Here is a 22249-nt window from a genome sequence, read left to right as displayed (position 1 = left end):
CTCATGCATTTACACGTGGACACTGCTACATGTATATCTACTATGCGTGGACTATAAGCGGGGGTTCGCCGGGAGTATGCGCCGTGTTGTTAAGTGAGTAAGCAGTGATAACAACTCGATAAAGTGTAGCGCTGTCTTGTTTTATGGGAACCACGTGTTCCAGGTGAAATATACTGGTGGTGCGAGAGGCGGACAGCCAGAGAGGGAGCGGACCAGAGTGGGGCACTACCTAGAAAAAGAATGTCATTCAGGGACGAGTTTCAACTGAAGAAAATCGGACTAAGTTACGACAATCCAGCTCATTTCTTCTCTTGTCAAGTAAGATTTAATTTCTTTTTTTATCCTTTTTATTTGGAGGGGGTGGGGATGGTAATAAATTTAATTGTGTTATTTGATTGTGCTATAGTTTTTTAAAACTCATTTTCTTGGAATATCCGATTTTCATGATTTAGAATTTAGTAGATTCAGCTTCAGAATATTTTTTTAGGGAGAGAGGTCACGGATAGTGGCGGAAAATGATAATATACAAGTGTTTCTTTATTAGATGTAATGTTTCCAGTCAAAGTAAAATTGAAACAATTCGTTTTTAACATTAGATTATTTATCATCTTTTATAAGCACATTTAAAGGACGCCGTTAATACCACATACCGAGACATATATATTACAAACGAGGGAAACTAAACATTAAATGGCCTGATTAGCCCTTTCAATAAAACTCTAACAGACACATGTGTGTGGAGTGATATTCTGACCAGCGATTTCATCTAGATATTTTAATTTTTATTTCTAAAAGCACTGACGCTGTATATGTTATTGATATCCAAAATTTTAATGTTAAAAATTCAATAGAAATGTGAGTGCGGCGTTTGCCCGAGTAAATGTCAAGAGTACTTGGGGGTGATAATGGCATTTATGAAGTACATTTGTAGAAACAAATACGTTACAAAAAACATATAGTGAAATAAATACACGTAGACACGTAGAGAGCCTTGGTATCACAACGCGTGGATTTATTGTGTGGCCCGGTAACCCCGTCCCCGCAGAGATTTATAGATTCACGACATTCGGGAATTTTGTCTAGTCAAAACACTGCAGATATTTCTGTAGTTTGACGCCCTTATTTCTACACCACAACTAAGCTAAACGAGAGTGTTAGAAATTGATTTTGTTCCTTAAAAGTATAGAAATACATGTACATACGGTACATGTAGCTTTAATATATATTTGCATTCTATTTATGATCATCTCGCAACATCATGATCGAGTGGGCTCCGAATGGGAGAGATCGCCATTAATGTTCGATGGGTCTTTGATATAATTATTTTAATTTCTTCTTTGAAAATTAGAAATAAATTATACGTGTTGCTGTATGATATTTTAGCGTTTTGTAATATTTACATATGTTATCACAAACTTGACAGTATCAATGGGTTTGGGATAAGATTGATCACCAAATCCGACTTAAATGTGCATATATTTCGTACTCAGAAAAGGTAAATGTGTGCAACGAGGTGCCGAGTTGAGCACATAATCATTATGCTAACATTTACCAGTGGAAAGCAAACAAGATGTCCAATCTGGCCACAAGGCGCTTGGCAAAACGGTAGATCTATCATCGCGGAGTTTTGAAGTCGCTATCTGCTCTCGGCCGATTAAGAGAGTTTTTTTTTTAAGAGAGCCCCCAATTACATGTAACTCTTTAAACCGGCTGACTCTCCACTGCCTCAGATTACACTGACCCGGAATAATAGATTTTATCAATTAAAACAATTCTAATCAAAACTAGACCTGTGATGCTGTTTCTCTACGTCACACTCTAGTAGAAAAGTAGTCAAGCGAGTTTGGGGTAATCCTGAACTGATTAAATTATATGATCAAGGCGTGCGTGTTATACGCCTCGAAAAGTTATAAAGTGTAAACAATTACTTCAGATTTCTTAGAAAATCAAAATTCTCAGAAAATTAAATTTATTGAAAAATCAAATCATATTTTTGATATGATAATCAGACATTCTATACAGAATAATGATAAGTATTCTACCGCATTGAACCCACTTGTTTTTACGTGCTTTTTAAGTTCAAGTATTTCTTTTATTCTACAATCTTTTTTTTCATTCTTTATTTGCACAAGACTACAACTTATGGCATATGTTATTACATATACTTAATAGCAATATTGAAATAATTATATGGTACATGTACATGTAAAGTACATTGACATTGTATATAAAATAAAATTTTACTAACAGGCGAGAAAAAAAGAAAATCAGAGAATTTTTCTTAATTATCATGAATATTGAAAGCTAGATGGAGATACTTCCCCAAATTATACAGTTCTTTCAAATTTTGAACACTTAATAATTGTATAAATTTGTATACAGACGGGTTTTTCCAATATTATATCTTAATATATTTTACTCGAATTTCCCTATACTGTCGGCATTTCAAAACAAAATGGAATTCATCTTCAATATCTGAACAAAATTTACATAAGCGTCTTTCCACAAAATTATCTTAATAATATATATATCTCAATAATATCTTATTACAATCATAATGTGCATACAACTATATTCTAGTATTTTAAAGAGAATAAAATGTCTAAATTTCAAGTAAACAAAAAATAAATAAAGCGGTGCCAAATGGTCTGATGTGCACGCTTCTTAAAAATATATACCCATATCACTTTCATAACATCTGTCTCTAGCTATTAGTAATCTTTGGCATTTTAAACTTATAATGATGGACATTTGTTTCTCTTTCAGTGGAAATGGCCTTCTGCGGCGTATATTTTCATCCGGGTTTTTCTGTCGCTTTATACGACAGGTGCGTTGATCGCGGTGTGTGCGATGAACGCCACGTACACCCTGCTACAATACTTGACGGTGTGGACGTACATTCTCCTTACTCTCCACTTCATACTAACCGCCGTGATAACTGTGTTTCATCACTTCCGGCGGCCAAGAAAAGTAAGTTGTACCGAAAATCAACACATAAAAGACGAAAGTAAAAGTAGAGAAAACCGGGGATTTGTTGGCGAGAAAATGGAGCCAATAGGAAAGAGCATTTCTGAAACTCCCGAAACTGACCGAAAAAGTTGCAAAACTGAGCTGGTTAATGGAGTCACGTGGTACATGAAACTATCATGGCTGCTTTCGAACATTGTACAAGTGTTTTCTGTAATAGTGACGGTCGTGTACTTTAGTGCTATTTACCCAACTCTCCATGTCAGCAACTCCGAGCTCGTCAATGATACCAATATGCACGCAATCAACACCATTTTTGTGCTCGTCGACGCGGCAATATGTGCGCGTCCAGTCCGATTCCTACATTTCGTGTACCCCCTAATTTACGGCCTAGTGTACATTGGGTTCAGCGTGGTTGTGTACGGGGTGTCGGGGACCGTGATTTACAATGTCCTGGACTATAGCCAGCCTCTGTATCCCAGTATAACCGTGCCGGGACTGGCCATCCTTGTGATCCCACTTTTACAGTTGGCTTTTTACGGACTCTATAGACTGAGAGTTTATATCTCGACGAGATTTCAGAAACACGCCTGATACCAAACAGATAGTCACTTATGACAGTTGATAACGTTTGTAATGTTAGGTGGGCTTGCGATACAAGACAGGTGTTATTGTAAGGATTATTAATAGTAGGTAGAAAGAGGATGTCTTGTATGGAAATGAGCAAATGTTTTTGAAAGCAAGTCAATCGTTGCCATTGACTATCAGTGGCGGATCCAGGAATTTGAAAACGGGGGGGGGGCGCAGTTAAAGGCAGGGGGTCTGGGGGCCGCCTTGAGGCCCCTAGTGGGACCAGGGCGAAGCCCTGGTGGGGGTCCAGGGGGCGAAGCCCCTGGAAGCTCCTGAAATCTAGATATTTTTAAAGGAAAAATCATGTTGTCTGGAGGGCCAATTTTTACTTATTTTCCCGTCATCTTAGTCACTAGAAATGTTACCAAAATGTTATGATACATTTAATTTTGAAGTAACAAAAGCTGCAGAAAGTTTCAATTGAGCTCTTACAAATAAGTATTTATTTCATTGTATCTGGGATAAGACTTTTAACTAAATTTTGTTCATTTTGTAGGCTTTTGCAATTTTACTCAATAATATTGTTATTTGTCATAATTGTCCAGGAGAAAATTTGCACCAATGAGTTTGTCGGTCGTAAATAATTAAAATAAATAAAAACAAGAAATACTTCAAAATATCGTACACAATTATAGCTGTTTTATTTAAATGGATTGTTAGACACCATTCTTCTTGGGTTTTTGTTAATGAAGATGTCGACAATTTTCTTGTAGTCTAGGGGAATATCTCTGTGAATTTGGAGAAGAGTAAGGGCGTTTAACCGGTCCTGTCCCATAGTACTTCTCTGGGACAATTTAATACGTTTTATTGCTGAGTTTCCTCGTTCAACAGTAGCACTCGACACAGGAATAAGTAATAGAAAAGTAATTATTCTGTGAATATTTTGTACTACATAAACCGAGTCTTACACAAGAAGTCCACTCGTACACAAGTTGAGCCGTTCCTATTTTTTTTTTAATTACTAAACTATATCGAATGAAATAACACTTCTACATGAATATGCCTACAAATTATAAATCTTTGTAATATTAAAGTAAAGCATGACTTTATATGATCAGAAAAAAATCATCCACAAAAAAAAAAAAAAAATCAAACGGGGGGGCGCGCGCCCGGCGCGCCGGCGCTGGATCCGCCTATAACAGTATTTTCAGGTATTTCATTTATGTTGTAGCAGAATTGAACAATTTTGGAATGATTTATAATAGTACGTCTTGTAGATATGAGTCATGGAAATGAAATAGACCAAACTGACTATTTCCATAGCATCAAACGAAGGAAACATTTTGGGGTTTTTTTTATCAGAACGTGTGTGGTCATGTTATGAATTATGTGTTGTTTCTAATACAAAAAGACATTTAGCAAAACGTCTAAATAAAAATTTGAAACGTTAACCTACAAAGAAGGTAACATAAAACAATATTCAATGATCATTTTCAACAGTAGAAAAAGCAGGCTATATATAGACCTACCATTTCAAACCCATTCTTTGATACAGCCTTCACAATTATATTCAGACTACAATGAACGAACTTGTTATAATCAGTTCTATATGAGATATGGTCGTTAAAACACGTTTTTAAAATTGAATAGCTGTTCGGCTTTATTACTGTTTTAGAGACTGTTATTTTTTATAAAATTATTTTCAACTCTCAACGTTTTTTATTTGAATTTCCTGTGGTAGAGCTGTATCAACTATTGGACAAAGATGACAAATATCAAATTAATGTGATAGATATCCTCTGTATAATGTTAATGAAGAATTGATCGGTTTTTGATACTGTATATTTAAAAATTTGTTAAACTGGGGGGAATATTTGACCATATCAAGCGTAGTACTTTTATGAAATCTTGAAATATTTTTCCTCATTGCAATCTTAGTGGAATTTTTTTTTACCAATATCAGTTTACTTCAATATAACATGCAGATGTTTCTATTTCAAACATTGTCTAAAACAATGTATCCGGTAATTTGGCAAATAAATCTCAAACAAGGACAAGTTTTAATGCCCCGTTAATTTGCAATTCTTTCTTTTTTATACGGAATTGTACAATCTGTCGAGCTGATCAACGATATGTCAACCCGAATGCACAGTTCTGCAATTGTTCTTGAGTTGTCGTTCGTTAGTCACATTATGAGACTCGGCACACATATAGGCGACGGACTGCCGAACAATTTTCCTCAATGAAACAAGTCCAAGCCAGTTTCTTCTATTTATATTGCATGTATGAATGTAATAATGTGTCACCCATATCCCTGAAAAAATATGAAAACTGGAATTTCAATATTATATTTTGTGCATCGAAACGGTACACAAATTGATTTATTATACTTTCATGTTAAATACTGAAATCTGATTGGTTTAGACGCAGTTGGTAATCCGTTCTATTACCCTCAGCATTAGCAACACACTTAACAACGGGTAACACAACGAATTGTTACATGCGCGTTAATTATGCGCGTACGGTTCGCCGTAGAATTCACGTCATTTCTATATAAAGAAGTAAAATTTTCTTTAAAATTAAGACATTCAGTATAATGAAATAAATAGTGCCTGTTTGGGAAGTTAACTGTTGAAATTGACACCCCTCGAAAACCATTGTCAACCTCCGCCTCGCGTCGGTTGACAATGGTTGTCTCGGAGTGTCAATTTCAACAGTTACCCTCCCAAACAGGCACTATTTATATAGTATTTACGAGGTTTTATGATATTGTTAAGATTATGAAATATAATCATGTCTATTGGTAAAAACAGGAAAGAAATGATAAGGATGCTATAAGATAAGGAAGGAAGTCGTTGATATGTATACATATTTTAAACAGAACATTGTTATGTCAGAAAATATCAAACTTAGTTCAATATTTCACATGTGCCAGATGGTGCCTTCATAAAGATATCAGGAAGCAGAACTGCGACAAAATAAATGTTAAAAATTGTCATATTTCTTTGAATTGGAGGAATTGCCAATGTCTTAAGTGCAACTTTATATATTTAGATCTACCATGTGTTATTTCCTCTATTTCTTACAGAAACTTAAAGTTCATTCACAGCTCTATAGAAACAACCAGACTGAAATCTACACACCCCGTTTATCGATTGGTCGAAATCTACAACGGCTGAAACTGAAAGAAATTTGACAGGACTAAAATTGACACGCGCTGTTTATCGATTGGTCGAAGCCAACAGCAACCTAAGTTAAATCGCGGACTGCACGAAATAATTATGATGATGTCAGACTCAAAGTCTTACAGGAGACAATTTGGCTGTTTCATTTAGCTAATGTACTGTACATTAACAGTAATTTAGTGAATTTTCACTTTTTCATAATCAATTTATTAATTAGTTAAAAGAAAGATGTTAATATAGTGAAGATTGATCATTGCAGAAAAAAATTACATGACCCGCTAACGCTGGTTATGTATTTTTCTGCAATGTCGCTACCTTCATATCCCGAATGAACCCCCAAATAAATCATTTTATTGTTTAAGTAATAACATTAATACAAAGTTCATATAATTAAGCAAAGAACGAAGCCGTTTTCGTTGGCAAGAGTTAACACGAAATTTCACTTGAAAAGAAGGTGATTGACCCCCCTCACCCATTAATTGGTGATTATTTGCATGGTTATTATATATTAAGCTACAAGTCCTATGATAGTTTTTGGCAGTTGCTCGGAACTGGAATGTGGTGCTGGACCCGTGAAAATGTGAAAAAGGGCAAATTTTCAGAAAATTTTGAGACCGTCCCTGGCTATTCTAAATAGTGCTATATGTAAATTGTACTTGTTTGATTCTGAAATCTTTAAATTCTCAAGAGTCGGGACCTTGTGTCCCTTGCATGCAAACCAATTTTAGCAAATTTGAAAATCCACTGGAAATAGATCACATCTATGAGTACTATCTGCCTCAACTTTCCTCGACCAAATTAACTCCCCTGCCACCAATATAATGTGAGGTGGCAGGGGATAGTTTCGAACGAAAGACCCGTCAAAATTTGAAATAAAGGGAGAACCTAAAGGTTTGTCTGGTTATTTGAGGGGTATAAATTGCTAGAATATTTATTGCATTCATTTTGTGGATAGAAGAGCTCATGTCAATTTCATTTATAAATGACACTTTGATACTGGTAGCACTTTTCTTCAGATATGGAATGAAAATGCGAAACTGTGGCCAAAATTTTCACTTTTGGTTTTGAACCTGAAAAGTAGGGTGGGTGCAGAACACGAATTGTCACTCGAAAAGAAGGTGATTAACCCCCAATAAATTGGGGATTATTTGCATGTGTATACATTAAGCTACCAATCCTATGGTAGTTTATGGCAGTTGCTCGGGACTGGAGCGTGGTGCTGGACCCGTGAAAGTGAAAAAACTTTTTCAAAAAAAGTTCAAAAAATTTTGAGACCGTCCCTGGCTATATAGAGTCCTTTATGTAAGTTGTACTTGTTTTATTCTGAAGTGTTTAAAAATGTTCAGGAGTCAGGACCATGTGTCCCCTGCATGCAAACTAATTTTCGCAAATTTTAAAAATCCACTGAAAAATCAAATCACATATCTGAGCACTATCTGCCTCACATTTCCTTGACCAAAAAAACTATCCTCTGCCACCTGATCATTCAATACACATGTTCAGTCGTATATTAAAATATGAACTCAATGTCTACCCAAGTTATAATCGTATAACCTGGGTTGGGGCAATTTACGCTTTTTTATAATCCGCGAGGCGGATTATAAAAAAGCGTAAATTGCCCCAACCCAGGTTATACGAGTATAACTTGGGTCGATATTGAGTTCATTCCTTAATCCTTATAATTTAACTTTCTTTAATTTGCTGTAAAAATTGAGTCCGTTTTACTTTTATAAAAAAATGATATTAATCTGTTCAAAATTCAAACGTAACGTCAAGTAGATTAGTACGTTTTTGACGTTGGTGCATTGTGACGTGTGTTGTGACGTGCAAACCAGATTATACAAATCTAACTAAATTTTTGATCCAATCAAATGCCGCCTTACAACCAGAATTAAATCATTTAAGAAATGAACTCAATGTCTACCCAAGTTATTTAAGAAATAAACAACGTTATTTAGTGAACATGGCGTTATGAATAGCAATTGCTCTGTTGGCATATTTCATGATGCGCGCTAGCGCATCATGGAAAATATGCCAGCAGAGCAGTTGCTATTCATAACGCCATGTTCACTAAATAATCGTTGTTTATTACAATACTTATATTTGCATTTTACCACTCGCAAATACCCTGTTTTAGCCTAGACCTTGACATTTAGCTATTACATCAAAAGTAAACATTCAGACTGTAATGCATCTTTTTAATTCACATAGATTTGTTAACAGAGTCAATGATAATTTATAACAGTAATTCCTTTAAAATGTTATCAAAAACATGTTTTAATATAAAATACGTCAATTTTAATGGAGTTGGAGAAAAACACATGATGTATCGTATAGTAGTTTAAATCTATAACGTCATGGAAAAGTACATATAACGTTACACCTTTATGACGTCATAGAATACAGACAGAGCAATTGCGATTATAGAGAAATAATTGCAGCTCCTCCGTATGGGCTTACAGTGGAAAAGAACAATGGAAATGCAAATATACTCGTATAACCTGGGTTGGGGCAATTTACGCTTTATAATCTGCGAAGCGGATTATAAAAAAGCGTAAATTGCTCCAACCCAGGTTATACGAGTATAACTTGGGTAGACATTGAGTTCATTCCTTATAATTTAATTTTCTGGAATTTGCTCTACAAATTGAGTCCGTTTTACTTTTAAAAATGATATAAATCTGTTCAAAATTCAAACATAACGTCAAGTGAATTAGTACGTTGGTGCATTGTGACGTGCAAACCAGGTTATACAAATTTAACTAAATTTTTCTATCCAATCAAATGCCGCGTTACAACCAGAATTAAATTATTCGAAAATAAACAGCAACTTCGATCTGCATTAGATTTTCCTCTTGCATTAAGTGGTGTTAATTCATTGAACAGAAAATCTGAAAATTTGGGGGTTTTAGGCAGAAAAACATGCTCTCAATGGAAATATTCACAATCGATGCAAGACTACTCTCGATTTTCACGAGTTCAAAACCGTCTTATTTTCGTAAAGTTACAACGAATTAACATGCTAATCTATCTACAATCGTGAAATAGTTTTCTTGCTATTTGCCCATGGTGAAAAGTCGTCGAAATTATTCACCGGCAGTATTCGATTTCCCTCTTTTTTTAACTCTCACCCCAAAAAATCCAGGTTTAATCCCTGATTTAATGCCCAAACTGGTTCAGGAAATATCTACTCTCAATGATCACGTGGAGACTCCTACAGGGCATCAATTGTTCTAAAGATAGGCAGGAAGTCCTTATCAAGGAGGAAGTTGTTTAATGACCCATGCTTGATTAAATCTATATCAGAGATCGCTCCCCCCCCCCCCCCCCCCGGCCTCCACTCCCTACTCTCGGTATGGAAGTTTTATGGTTTTTACAGTGACTTGCTTATTTAGTGGTTGTGAAATTTTTGGGTCTACTCGATTTGACTTACCGTAGGTAAAATAATATTCATAGTCACCCAACGCTTGTCAAATTTCAGCACTTTACACACATGATTTTATTGATATAAACTTTTTTCAACCGTAACTTTGAATAAGATATATTGAAAAAAAAAAATAGGACAACAAATAGGATTCACAATTTATAAATTAGACAACCAGCGGTAGTTTGAAAGTTGTATGTACTGGTGGGAATGTGTTACACTTTTAAAGGATGAATGCACTTCATGCCGTATTTTGAATCCCTTTTCGGTCACTACTGTTACGTTTATTCCTCCCTCAATTTTATAGTCAATTTCTTATAGAAATTTACGGTCATAATGGTGTTAAACTGCGTTGCAATAAAATGATTTGTTGTTTTATTACCCTTACTGCTCTGCACACATCTTGAATAAATTTAGACGTGTCTGCTCATGATTGAAGATAAGATTCATATACACAGGTTGGGCAGTTACTCTATAGGGGAATGATTGCGCTAAACGGGAGATATTATATTCCTCTTTTTATTAACAAAAAAAATCCCGCAAATGCATATTTTTTAAAAGATGTATGCCCCCCCCCCCCCCAAAAAAAAAAAAATAAATCAAAAATCCAACTCACATTAACAATTTGCATAAGAAATAGGTGCAAATGTTCTTTACAAAACTGACCTTCGAAGCATAAACAGTCCTCCACTGGTGGCTGCAAACGAAGAAAATATTCCTTAGCCATTCCGATAATATTACAGTTTTTAACCACTTGTCTGTCTAGAATTATATAGTGAGAATATACTACTGAATATAGTAACAATTCTTATCATTCCCTTGTCATAATTGTAAAGTAAATTAAGCACGAAAGACAACTCATATTGGTTGATATCCTGGACATTCAATCACATGAATGGTTTAAATTTGTTTTTATAAAGCAATTCTTTATTTCAAATCATTAAATTTTTTTTCTTGCTAAAAAGCAAAACCAAATCATCTCGGCCGTGACTACCCCATGTATATCATTTTGACGCGGGGTTATTTCGACCAGTTTTCAATTTTCAAGTCCTCTTATTCATTTCCTTAGTTAAGATTCTGAAACGACTTTGCTTTCTTAATCTTTTTTTAAAATTTATAACGAATCGTTATAATTTCCTGGTATATCATTCTCTGCCTACTTATTACGTTATTTCCTGGCATATCACTAGCTTTTTCTACATGTACGTATATTTACTATATCGGCAAATTATTGCTATACATGTAATATATCATTTCTTTGTCCATCCAATTTGTTTACTGTGTGATGTACTGTTTAACAAAGAAATATAGAACCTGGATTTATTACGCTCGTGATAAGGTATAGTATCATTACATTTTGAACAATAATCAATTATATTTGCATATCCATTGTTCTTTCCCACTGCAAGTCCATACGGAGGAACTGCAATTATTTCTCTATAATCGCAATTGCTCCGCCTGTATACTATGACGTTAAAAAGGTGTGACGATATATACTTTTCTATGACATTATAGAAAAACCACTATACGGTACATCATGTGTTTTTCACCAACTCCATAAAATTGATATATTTAATTAAAACAAGTCTTATTATAACATATCATTGATTCTGTTAACAATCAATGTGAATTAAAAAGGTACATCTCAGTCTGAATATTTATTTTTGATGCAATCTAGGCTAACCTAGATCTAGGCTAATACAGGGTATTTGCGAGTGGTAAAATGCAAATATGAGTAAAAAACAACGATTATTAAGTGAACATGGCGTTATGAATAGCAACTGCTCTGCTGGCATGGAATATGCCAACAGAGCAATTGCTATTCATAACGCCATGTTCACTAAATAACTTTGTTTATTTCTTAAGTATTATCGTTATAAATATGACCCTGTGTGGTGCCCCAACTTATTTCATTCGGCATATCTCGGTGTGATGAAGGGAAGCGGAATGGCCCGAGGTTTCCGAATACTCTTTATCGGTTTTGCTTAATCTGACTGTGTGGTTATACACGCGTGTGTATCTATGTGTGTGTGGTGCCTTTTGTTGCTCAGGTAAGGTATGTTATTAAGACAAATGGTACATTCATTTTCTTGATCTGCTCATAAGTAAACATAAGTATGGTAGTATATGGTATTATTGGACTCCTTACGTAGAAGACGGACTCGCAGGCTATGAAAAATCTATATCTACCATTCCTAATCATTTTCTGGAGAGTTAGGATTATGTGGCTTCTTGTAGATTATGAACCGGCTGTATATAAACCGATTAAAAGATTGACTTGCTGTGTTGTGATGTTAGATAGATACATAGGTAGCTAGATACTTGTATGTATAAAGGGTTTAACAATTTCAGTCGGGTCCAATGTATCGCACATAGGGTTCACGTTGCTGTCTATTGTGTGTTTTTTACCAGCCCCGTAAAAATTAGATCAATTGTTACATAAGACACGCCCATTTCCTTTATAACGAGGAAAACAGTATTTGTAACAATGCTTTCGGAACCGCTCATCTTCTAAACAACACAAACAGGGCTGCGGACCGAGATGTAGACACAAGCTGAATCCCGATATTTTCTCCGTATATGTTTTCCATGCCCCGCGCATATCCCAGTCCCCTCAACAAGCTGCGAACACAGCAACAAATGCAGAAGATCGAAGAAGACGAAGAACGTAGCCTATCCCTCTAAAACGAAAAACTGAAACATGTGCATATATGTTGTGAAAAAAAAATCTTTTCTTTATTTGCAATACAGTACATGTTATTGTACGTAACAGGAAGTTCCAAACAAAAGTTACTAAAAATATTCTTATTTTGAACATTGTCATTGTTTCTGAACATAGTTGGAAAGAAAGAAAGAAAGAAAGTTTGTGTTTTTGTTTTTGTGTATAATGTGCGTGTGTGAAATTCCTGCTTGTGTTGTTTAGAAGAGGGGCGGTTCCGAAAGCATTGTGACGAATACTGTTTTCCTCGTTTTAAAAGAAATGGGTGTATCTTATGTAACAATTGACGTTCGATACAAAGTTTAGAATATTCCATTCAAACGAACATTTTTACCACTTCAGTGCGCTTCATTGTACTTTCATGCGATAACTTCTCTGTTATTTATTACCCACAATTCTTTGCAAACTTTGATACTTACTGGTCCAGTAGAGGATGTTGATGTATGCATGCATAGTTTCATTCAAAATTGTCTCCCCAATATTATAAAACGACAAGACCGATGAAATATTTCATTTGAATTGTTTCCGGAAGAAGCGGGGTGGGGTGGGAGAAGCTTGATTTTCTAATGCAAAATTTAAAAAAATTGAAAATTCATTTGTAAATTGAATGAAAACACACTCTCTTGATGTTGTAGATGGCTATACATGTGTTTTCTTTCGGGAATTTTTTGCTGCTTACTTTAAGGAAGGAGTCTTTTCTGGTTTTCGACTTGTCAAACGTAAATTTGATTAATTGTTCATTAAATCAAGATGAAAGGAAATTAAAATAGTATATTTTTCTTTCTTTTTTACTATCATACAACTTGGCATAGAAAAATGTAATCAATGTTTAGAATGGAACAAGGACTATATTTTTGGCTTAATATTGGCGTAGGAAAATATCACATGTTGCGCAATTCAGAATTGCTGCAGATTATATATATATAATGAGTCTGTTTTAGCATTTTAAAAACAATAACAATAATGTTGGATTCTTTTTTTACTAATGTGAACTAATAATATGATACTTGGGTTTCAGAATATGTTTTTAAAATATGATTTGGCTATCAAATAACATTTTTATAAGCTTTTTAAAGCGCCCATTCTATACATTGATTTTTGTGAAAAAATCACTAAAATCAGTTTTTCTCTTTTATGCAACTGTCATTCTATTAGCTTTTCTGTCAATTTATATCTTTATATAAAGTCTTCATAATACATAAAAATAAGAAATATTTTATTATTGGAAGCATAAAAAAATAATCAAAATTTCTTCAAAATTTAAGAAAATTAGAGGAAATGCGGGCTAAGCAATATCAATTTTAGTATAAATATTTATTCCAATTTAGTAGTATAAGCTGATAGACACTCTCATGGTCTATGATTTCATTGAAGATTTGAATCTTCAAATCTTAAACAAATGTCTACAGAACTATAAAGAGCTACACTTATTTTTATCACTCTTTACGTTGAGGAAAAAGGTAGTGACCTTGACCTGACCTTTATCCGAAAACAAAAAGGTCAAATTTAATTAAACTGATAGAATCATTAAGTAATATGATCCGTTTGACTGTGTCAACATTTCATGCATTTCTTATTATAAGAAGTATGTTTGATAATGAAAAGACTCCTTCCTTAAATGATTTTCAAATGTCAGACCTGCACATGTATGTAAGCACTGGCAAACCACTGGTTCGTCATGCTAAAGAAAACACGTCTCTCAAATCTAGTTTCCCGTAAGCAATAACACAATGCACAATGATCTGCATTGTTTATTTTGCCAAAATTCATATGAATTATAAGCAGTTGTAACATACATACATAATTATAAAATATCCATACACTCTATCTAAGCAAAAGCGAACGTCACTACTATAGTATTAATGTTTTACAATATTCTACAAGAAATATTATCCATACATGCAAATTCTTAGGAAGAGAGACCCTATAAATAGATAAATCCTTAATTTATGTAAATGATATAATAATGATAATACATTAATTGGATGTACAAATAGCCTGGCTTTCTCGTTTTTTACCAGCCTCACGCAGATACATTGCGAGATGGCACAATTGTTTGCGATTAATAATGGCAAGTTGAACTAATTTGAACATGGAAGGACGAGTCCAGTAATATTTTTTTAATTACAATACACGTAGACATTTATAAAAAGGACAGATAGGTATAAAATGGAATTCATCCTCGAGTTCACCTAAATTACAATATTTGCAGATACGCATCGATCTGACAGTTCCATTAGAACGGCCTTGCTCTTCCAAAAGCATATGCGATGACAGTCTACATGTATATTTTGTTAAAAGGACAAGGTTTTTCCGGAATATTTTTACGCAAATAAAATTGCAAGGAAAAAAAGTCAGGCAGATACTTGTACAATAAACATTAAGAGGAAGCAGTTACACAATGCTCAATTGATATCATTGAGCATGCCAAAAATTCTTTACAACCCAGTTGGATTTAAATTTTATCGATATGGCATTGAAAAAAGTTGATTTCTAGCATTTAATGAAATGTAAACGTGTGACACACAGTGACGATCTTAACTCAAGACTTGGAATCACTTCTATACCTTTTATGTCATAACCAATGGTAACGACCCACGTGAAAAAGCCGCGGGTATTTACTTACAAGGGTTGATCCAAACGCAATGGCACAGATGCGATAAAGTCGTGAAAAATCCGCATGAAGTGACAACAATTCGTGCTTCTTATATTGAATAAAATATTGTTTAAATTAATATGAAGATTTGTGCTTTGAGATCTCTACCTAATTCAATTCAGTCCTGAAAAATTGAATGCATCATTATGAATATTTCTAAAGATAATATATTTTGTAGAGCGTGAGGTAAGACTAGCAAAGATTATAGAATGAGATCTCTTTCCCCAAGCTACAAGGGATTGCATACAATATGATTTCACAATAGGACTGGCATGAGTTTCATAAAGGGTCATACACCATCTTTTATCACCACAGTTCTTTGGCACTGTAAGCTACTGTCTTTTAACTACAGTAAAAAAAAGGAAGTCATAGGAAGTGTCAGTGCTGTCCAGGTGTTGATCTGTGTCTACACAAAATCATGTTGTTTAAGGATCCTCGACACCCTGTGAATTCTTTTTTTTATGACAGTACGTCACAACATGGCGATTTTCACCCATATTGTGAAACAGTTTGTATCCCCAAAATTTAGTGTCTATCCCTGTAGCAACTAATAAGTGTATCTTCGGTTTACTGGCTCGTAGGTCCCGGGTTCGAATACTGCAGGTACTTTTGTTTTCATGAATAGCAGTGAAATTTTAATAGTTGATGTCTTCTCCAAAATTGAATTTTTTCTGTCATTTTCAAGTCGAACACATGCTAGAAATCAATATCTTTTGAGTTTAGAAGTTCGGGCTTGTAAGCAGAAAACAAGAATAACGAGAAATTTCTGATTTCCTAACAAAGCTATATTCCCATCTCTACTTTTGTATCTACAAACAAATCTTTATGACTATCTAAATTTATATAAACTACTTCAAAACAGATGTATGGTACTCATAAAAAACACTTATGATACGCTTTGTATGAACCAATACGGACCATCATGGGATACTTGGTCACAATGCTTCAGGCATTTACTCTGCCTGGTACAAACGACGTTAAGTCACATAGTATAGTGCAGATGTGCAATAATGAAATTAGTGCATGAACCACAGCATTGTGTGCACTACTCTGTCGTTACAAGGACTGTTAATAAGTAAACCATGTCCATGACTCCATACTGTGGTGGACTAGTCCTTACAGTAACAATATACATGTATATATTTACATTTTCCAGTGTCTTTTCCGATTTTGTACTACATATATATAACCCATAATACAAATGACGCCAAATTGAGGCACCAGCGGGGTTTGCTTATTCATATTTAAATATTTAATCCTACGATGGCTTAAAATTATATAAGTAATAAGGAATCATTCTTTGAATATTATGAGGTGATAATTTCGGTCGGGGCGTGATCAAATCTATCATAAAGCCTTTCGGGCTTTATTGGATTTGATCACGCCCCGACCAAAATTATCACCTCATAATACTCAAAGAATGATTCCTTATTCCTTATATAGTGCCCATTATGATTGTCTGAAACACACACTGTGGGTTATATAACGCACATGTCTAGATACTAACTGCTTAGCAATAATTAGACAGGCCCACTAACCTTTTCGCTAGCGACGTCGTTTTTAAATCTTTGGCGTTCTAATAGATTTGTGTAATTTAGTACTCTATATAAATCAATATAAATTTGCAACGATGCTCTGTTGTACATTTTTAATCATTTTTTTTTTTCAAAAAGTAACTAAATAATTGATTGAGTGGTATATTGGAATATTTAATGTGCGATCGGTTTGTCGTGGTCTCTTCAAAAAGTCACGAACGTAGCTTTATAATATAGCCTTTGACGTAGGAACCCAGCTTTAACTTTCCTTCAGAGCGTATGTCTTCTATTTAATTTATTCATTAACATGACATTTTCTTTTAGTAGATATAGGAAGCACGTTTAAGGTACCATGTTCACTCGCTCTCAATTTTAGGTTGATATATCAATTCCAATACATTTTCTAATGATTTCTATCCATCGAAGCAAAAAATGAATCGTATTACTATGTAGGAACTTGGCAATTTGTCTTTAATTTTTTTTTTATTTCATTAAAGTGTTTAAATTTTTAGACACATTTACTTTTTATTACTCAAACTAACAAACCGAATAAAGGTGTCTCAAATATTTCTGTAAGTTTGAAATTAAATTAATAAAATATTGGGAGTTGTGTTTTAAAAATTGGGTAAGAAGTTTTCCATGGAAGATGTCATGAATACTGTTCATATAATCTAAATAGCTTTTCTCGGTTTACACTTTTTGTTGGCTTAATAATAAAATTAGATTAATTACTCTAATCGATTGAATAATTAGACACTCATTACGATAATCCGCTATCGAATCGTTGACAAGTGAATAGTTCTCATTTTACATCAGAGTATATAAATTACAACTTATTAACGGTAAAGTACAACAGGTGGTGTTTTACCTGTGAAGAGGACATCTTGCAGAAACATTATTTACCCGTTACAATGAGACAGTGTCCGTCCTTGAGTTACGACCCCTGATGTCCTAAAACAAATCAGTTTGTTTCCGAGGCCTAATTATAGGAGTTTTATCGAAAACAGCTAGAAAACACCAAGCAGTTGTTTCTTTTCAAGACCACTGGACGAACTGGTATAAACCATGTAATTATTGTTAAATGAAGTTTAGGTTATGTAAGGAGGCTCGATTGTCAACAAATTAACCATCTGACCTACCTAAAATTTAAGGATATGATTTGTTTTCCTATAAACTAATAAAAATAACCAGAGAAAATTCCCTAAATTTTACACTTAAGATTTAGGTAACTTCCTCTATTTTTATATATAGCTCTTCTTCAAAAAAAGGAGATAAATACAGTCTAAAAATAGCGACGACTATCGATCCCTCTTCAGCCGACGTTTCCTGTTTTAAACACAACATCCTACATAAAGTGTCTTTTTCCTTTCACAACAATGAACCCATGTACACGTCGATATGTGTGTATTGATTGTGTGTTTTATACAAATTGCTTTATTAATCATCATCATCATCATTTATTTATTATAGTGACATGGGTTACATCTTTTACAAGTGAGTAGTATACAATTACATGTATCAGACACCCGGCCCATTGGACCTATAAGTCACTGTAAACACTAAGTAATAATTTTTAATTAATGCGCGAGAATTTACTTTGTCTTAATTTAAATGCAGAATGTATAAAATTAGCAGTTTGTCTTGGAAAATTGCAAATGAGAGTTTGAAATAGATTGTCTTGAGATAAATATGAATTATTAGGAAAATTAACACTTTTGTAAAGTTCACTTCTTAGATTGTTATATAGAGCACATTTTAGAAGAAAGTGGAATTCGTCCTCTATTTCGTCCAAGATACAGAAATTACACGTGCGCTCAGTGACAGGTTCCCCCCGAAATCGTCCTGTCTCTATCTTCAGCGGTAATACCCCACACCGAAACTGTGCCATAGCTGACCTAATATGTTTAGGAATATTCATTGAAATATAATTTTCTAGGCAGAAATTTTCCTTTAAAAGTTTGTATGTTCTTAATTTAGGAGTGTTATGGATATCTATTTGCCATCTGAGTCCCTGATCTGACTGTTGTTTGCCGATAAAATAGGTTATGTTACATGGGTGCATATTTAAATTATTAATTATTATTATTATCATTATTAAAAGATACCGTCTCGTCTTAATGCAAAGCGTAATAGTATAAATATGTAGTTTTAAAATATTTATATTTGTTGACAGATACTGGTGAGGATGAAATCTGGACGTCAAACTCCTCCGATTTTAAGATGCATCTCTGGCAAATTTTCCCGTAACCTGATCTATCTGACAGTATTTTGTGCAGCCATTATTTGCATTCTTGTCATCAATCATCTCATGTTTTATAGAACTAACCCTGAAACTTTCCATGATCATTGTGCAAGTTGGACAAATGAAACTGACTTTGTGATTCCTGGTGATGAAAAACTTGGCATGATGTCCCTCTACGAAATCTCGTGCCTGTTCACGCGATACGTCACTTCCCTTCAACGTCTTTGTACAGAACCTAAGCGTTTTGGTGACGTTGACTACGGCGGTGTTCGTATTTGCACAGACAGAGCAGTGGCGCCGAGTCCAGGATGTGTTATATATAGCTACAATCACGACCTCAGTCAGAGATTCACAGATCAGATGGAAGAAAAATTTAAATGTGATGTGGTATTTTTTGGTAGAGACGTAATTTCTAGCAGTTATGACAGTACTAGTGGCTTTATCAAAGTTCTCGCCAGTCATCAGCAAGTCATAAGTGTTGTTGTCATGAAATTAAACTCCAGAGATTTCAAATATTTGACTCAGTTTATCCGTACTTTGCGTAGAATGCAAGTCAAGCAAATTATCCTTGAAATTCACTTAAGCCCAAACTCAGGAACAAAATCGGACTACGTTCAAATTATGACGGCACTGCGGCGATTGAACGAGTCCAATTATTTTAAGTATTGGTATGACAGAAATTGGAATTGTATAGGAAATGAAAGGAAAAGAAATAGGTATTCTCGATGCTGGACCATTAACATGTTTTTGAAAAATGGAGACGAAGAGGATATTGTGATATCAAAGGGGTCCGACTTACCAAATATAGCCCCTCTTGGTACGAGTCCAATAGATGAAAATGAAAAGAAGAAGTATAAAAATGAGTACCTTAAGTATATCTCAAAACACCAGATTCTGTGCAAACAGATGCTTCGTCTTGGAAATATTGTGGATGGGGGGTGGGATATTTGTCATGATGTCCAGTTCCGTCCAAAACCTCCGTGCATTGTGTATTCATTCGGAATCAATTACGATTTTTCCTTTGACGAAGATATGGAGAAAACTTACGGATGTGACGTGTTTTGTTTTGATCCTAGCATGAAAACCGCTGATTATAAGCATTCGGATCACATCAGTTTCTACAACGTGGGGTTGGGTGATAGAAATAAAGAAGTAACGGTCAGCGGGGAGACATGGAAACTCAAAACCCTGAGGACCATACAAAAAGAGTTAGGTCACACCAATAGAAAAATAGACGTTTTGAAAATTGACATCGAAGGAAATGAGATCAGCACCATCCCTGAAATGATATCATCCGGGGCTCTAAATAACGTTGTCCAGTTATGTTTAGAATTCCACCACTACTATGATCTGGGTTCTCTTCGGAAATTATACGACATTGGTTTCCGAATATTTTGGGCCCATCAAAATCCTTTTGCTGCTTTTTACGCCAATGGAGAATCTTATTCTTATGGAATGGAGGTTTATTTTGTAAATATCAATCTGGCTGCAAATGTTTGACAAATCAAGTAGTCTGAATTAACTGATGCTCATGTACAAATCTTTAATCTTCTTGTGAGTGTGTATGTCACTGTATATCTGTGTTAAGAATGTGTGCTAATATGATGTTCTTTTATAATTTATTTCTGTTTATATTTTTTCATAGTTTCATCTTTCTCCTTTGATGAAGCAATGTTTTCCTTGAATTTAATGCATTGTCTCCATTACATTGTTTTGTTCCATTTCTATTGTTTCCTTTCAATAATACATTCTGTTACTACAAATATAATTTCATTTTTCATGTCATTTTAGGATGAAGAGTCCATGACAAAATGTGGCATCAGTCACAATAAAATTTGCGATACAATGTTTCCTTTCTTATTTATCAATACCTATACATTAACTGTACAAATTATTACACGAAACGGTATAAATCTTTTATTACAAATGAGTTCCAAGTATGCCATCAAACAAAACGCACCGTAAATGATAATGTATCTGAGTGCTGGTATTAGAGATGGGGAAAAATGGCGTGTTCTAATTTTTTAGTCGTGCTCAGCTTTCGTAATATAACTTTATTTAAACACGGACGAATTGTTATCCTTTTCCACTTCCACTGTAATCTTGTATGCCATCTGGGCCCAAAATTAGAAATAAACTTTTATAATAGTATAGATGTAATGGAACGGGCTTTTACATTAGTGAGGGCTATATAATATATACTGGTACTCTACTACAGTTGTATTGGTAAGAATGCTGATGTTAGTGAGGACTACACTGATACATGTACTCTACTACAGATGCATTGGTAAAGATGCTTATGTTATTGAGGGCTACACGGATACTCTAATACTGATGTTTTGGTAAAGATCTTGAAATTAGTGAAAGCTATGCTGATACTCAAGTAGAGATGTATTGGTAAGGATGCTGGCGTTAGTGGGGACTTTACTAATACTCTAGTACAGATGTTATGGAACGGATGTTTACATTAGTAAGGACTATACTGATACTTTACTTCAGATGTATGGATAAGGAGGCTGACGTTAGTGAGGGCTATATACTATATACTGATACTATAGAACAGATATATTGGTAAGAATGCTGATGTTAGTGAGGACTACACTGATACTCTAGTAACAATGTATTGGTAAGGATGCTGACGTTAGTTAGGGCTATATTGATACTAGTGGTAAGGATGTTGATGTTTCTGAGAAATATTCTGATACTCTAGTACAAATGTATTAGTAAGGATGCTGACGCTAGTTAAGGCTATACTGATACTCTAGTAACAATGTATTGGTAAGGATGCTGACGTTAGTTAGGGCTCTGCTGATAACTCTAGTACACTGAAAGTCTAGTACGGATGTTTTGGTAAGGATGTTGAAATCAGTGAGAGCTATACTGATACTCTAGTACCAATGTATTGGTAAGGATGCTAATGTTAGTGAGGGCTATATACTGATACAATAGTA

At 34.4% G+C, this 22249-nt stretch overlaps 1 protein-coding gene and 1 long non-coding RNA gene across 2 annotated transcripts; one reads left to right on the top strand and one right to left on the bottom strand.

Annotated features, from left to right (window-relative positions):
- Positions 1-82: 82 nt before the first annotated feature.
- LOC117682099 (protein rolling stone) lies at positions 83-3721 on the top strand. The gene is made up of 2 exons (XM_034449006.2): positions 83-318; positions 2767-3721. The coding sequence occupies exons 1-2, from the start codon at positions 241-243 to the stop codon at positions 3559-3561; spliced, it is 873 nt and encodes a 290-aa protein (XP_034304897.2). The 5' UTR covers positions 83-240; the 3' UTR covers positions 3562-3721.
- LOC117682100 (uncharacterized) lies at positions 3593-18333 on the bottom strand. Its single transcript, XR_004596615.2, has 4 exons — positions 17925-18333; positions 10813-10843; positions 4731-5851; positions 3593-3728 (listed from the first exon to the last, which is right to left on the bottom strand). It is a non-coding gene; the product is annotated as an uncharacterized lncRNA (long non-coding RNA).
- Positions 18334-22249: the final 3916 nt, after the last annotated feature.

The sequence above is a fragment of the Magallana gigas genome, chromosome 4 (genome assembly GCF_963853765.1).
Source record: "Magallana gigas chromosome 4, xbMagGiga1.1, whole genome shotgun sequence".
NCBI classification, from domain to species: Eukaryota; Metazoa; Mollusca; class Bivalvia; order Ostreida; family Ostreidae; genus Magallana; species Magallana gigas.
This window is presented reverse-complemented; position numbering and strand designations above follow the sequence as displayed.

What these genes read in the sequence shown, in the direction of transcription:
- LOC117682099 (XM_034449006.2), top strand. Translation starts at nt 241, where the DNA reads ATGTCATTCAGGGACGAGTTTCAACTGAAGAAAATCGGACTAAGTTAC. An exon ending in CTCATTTCTTCTCTTGTCAA is followed by an intron (nt 319 to 2,766) that starts GTAAGATTTAAT and finishes TTTCTCTTTCAG; the next exon opens with TGGAAATGGCCTTCTGCGGC.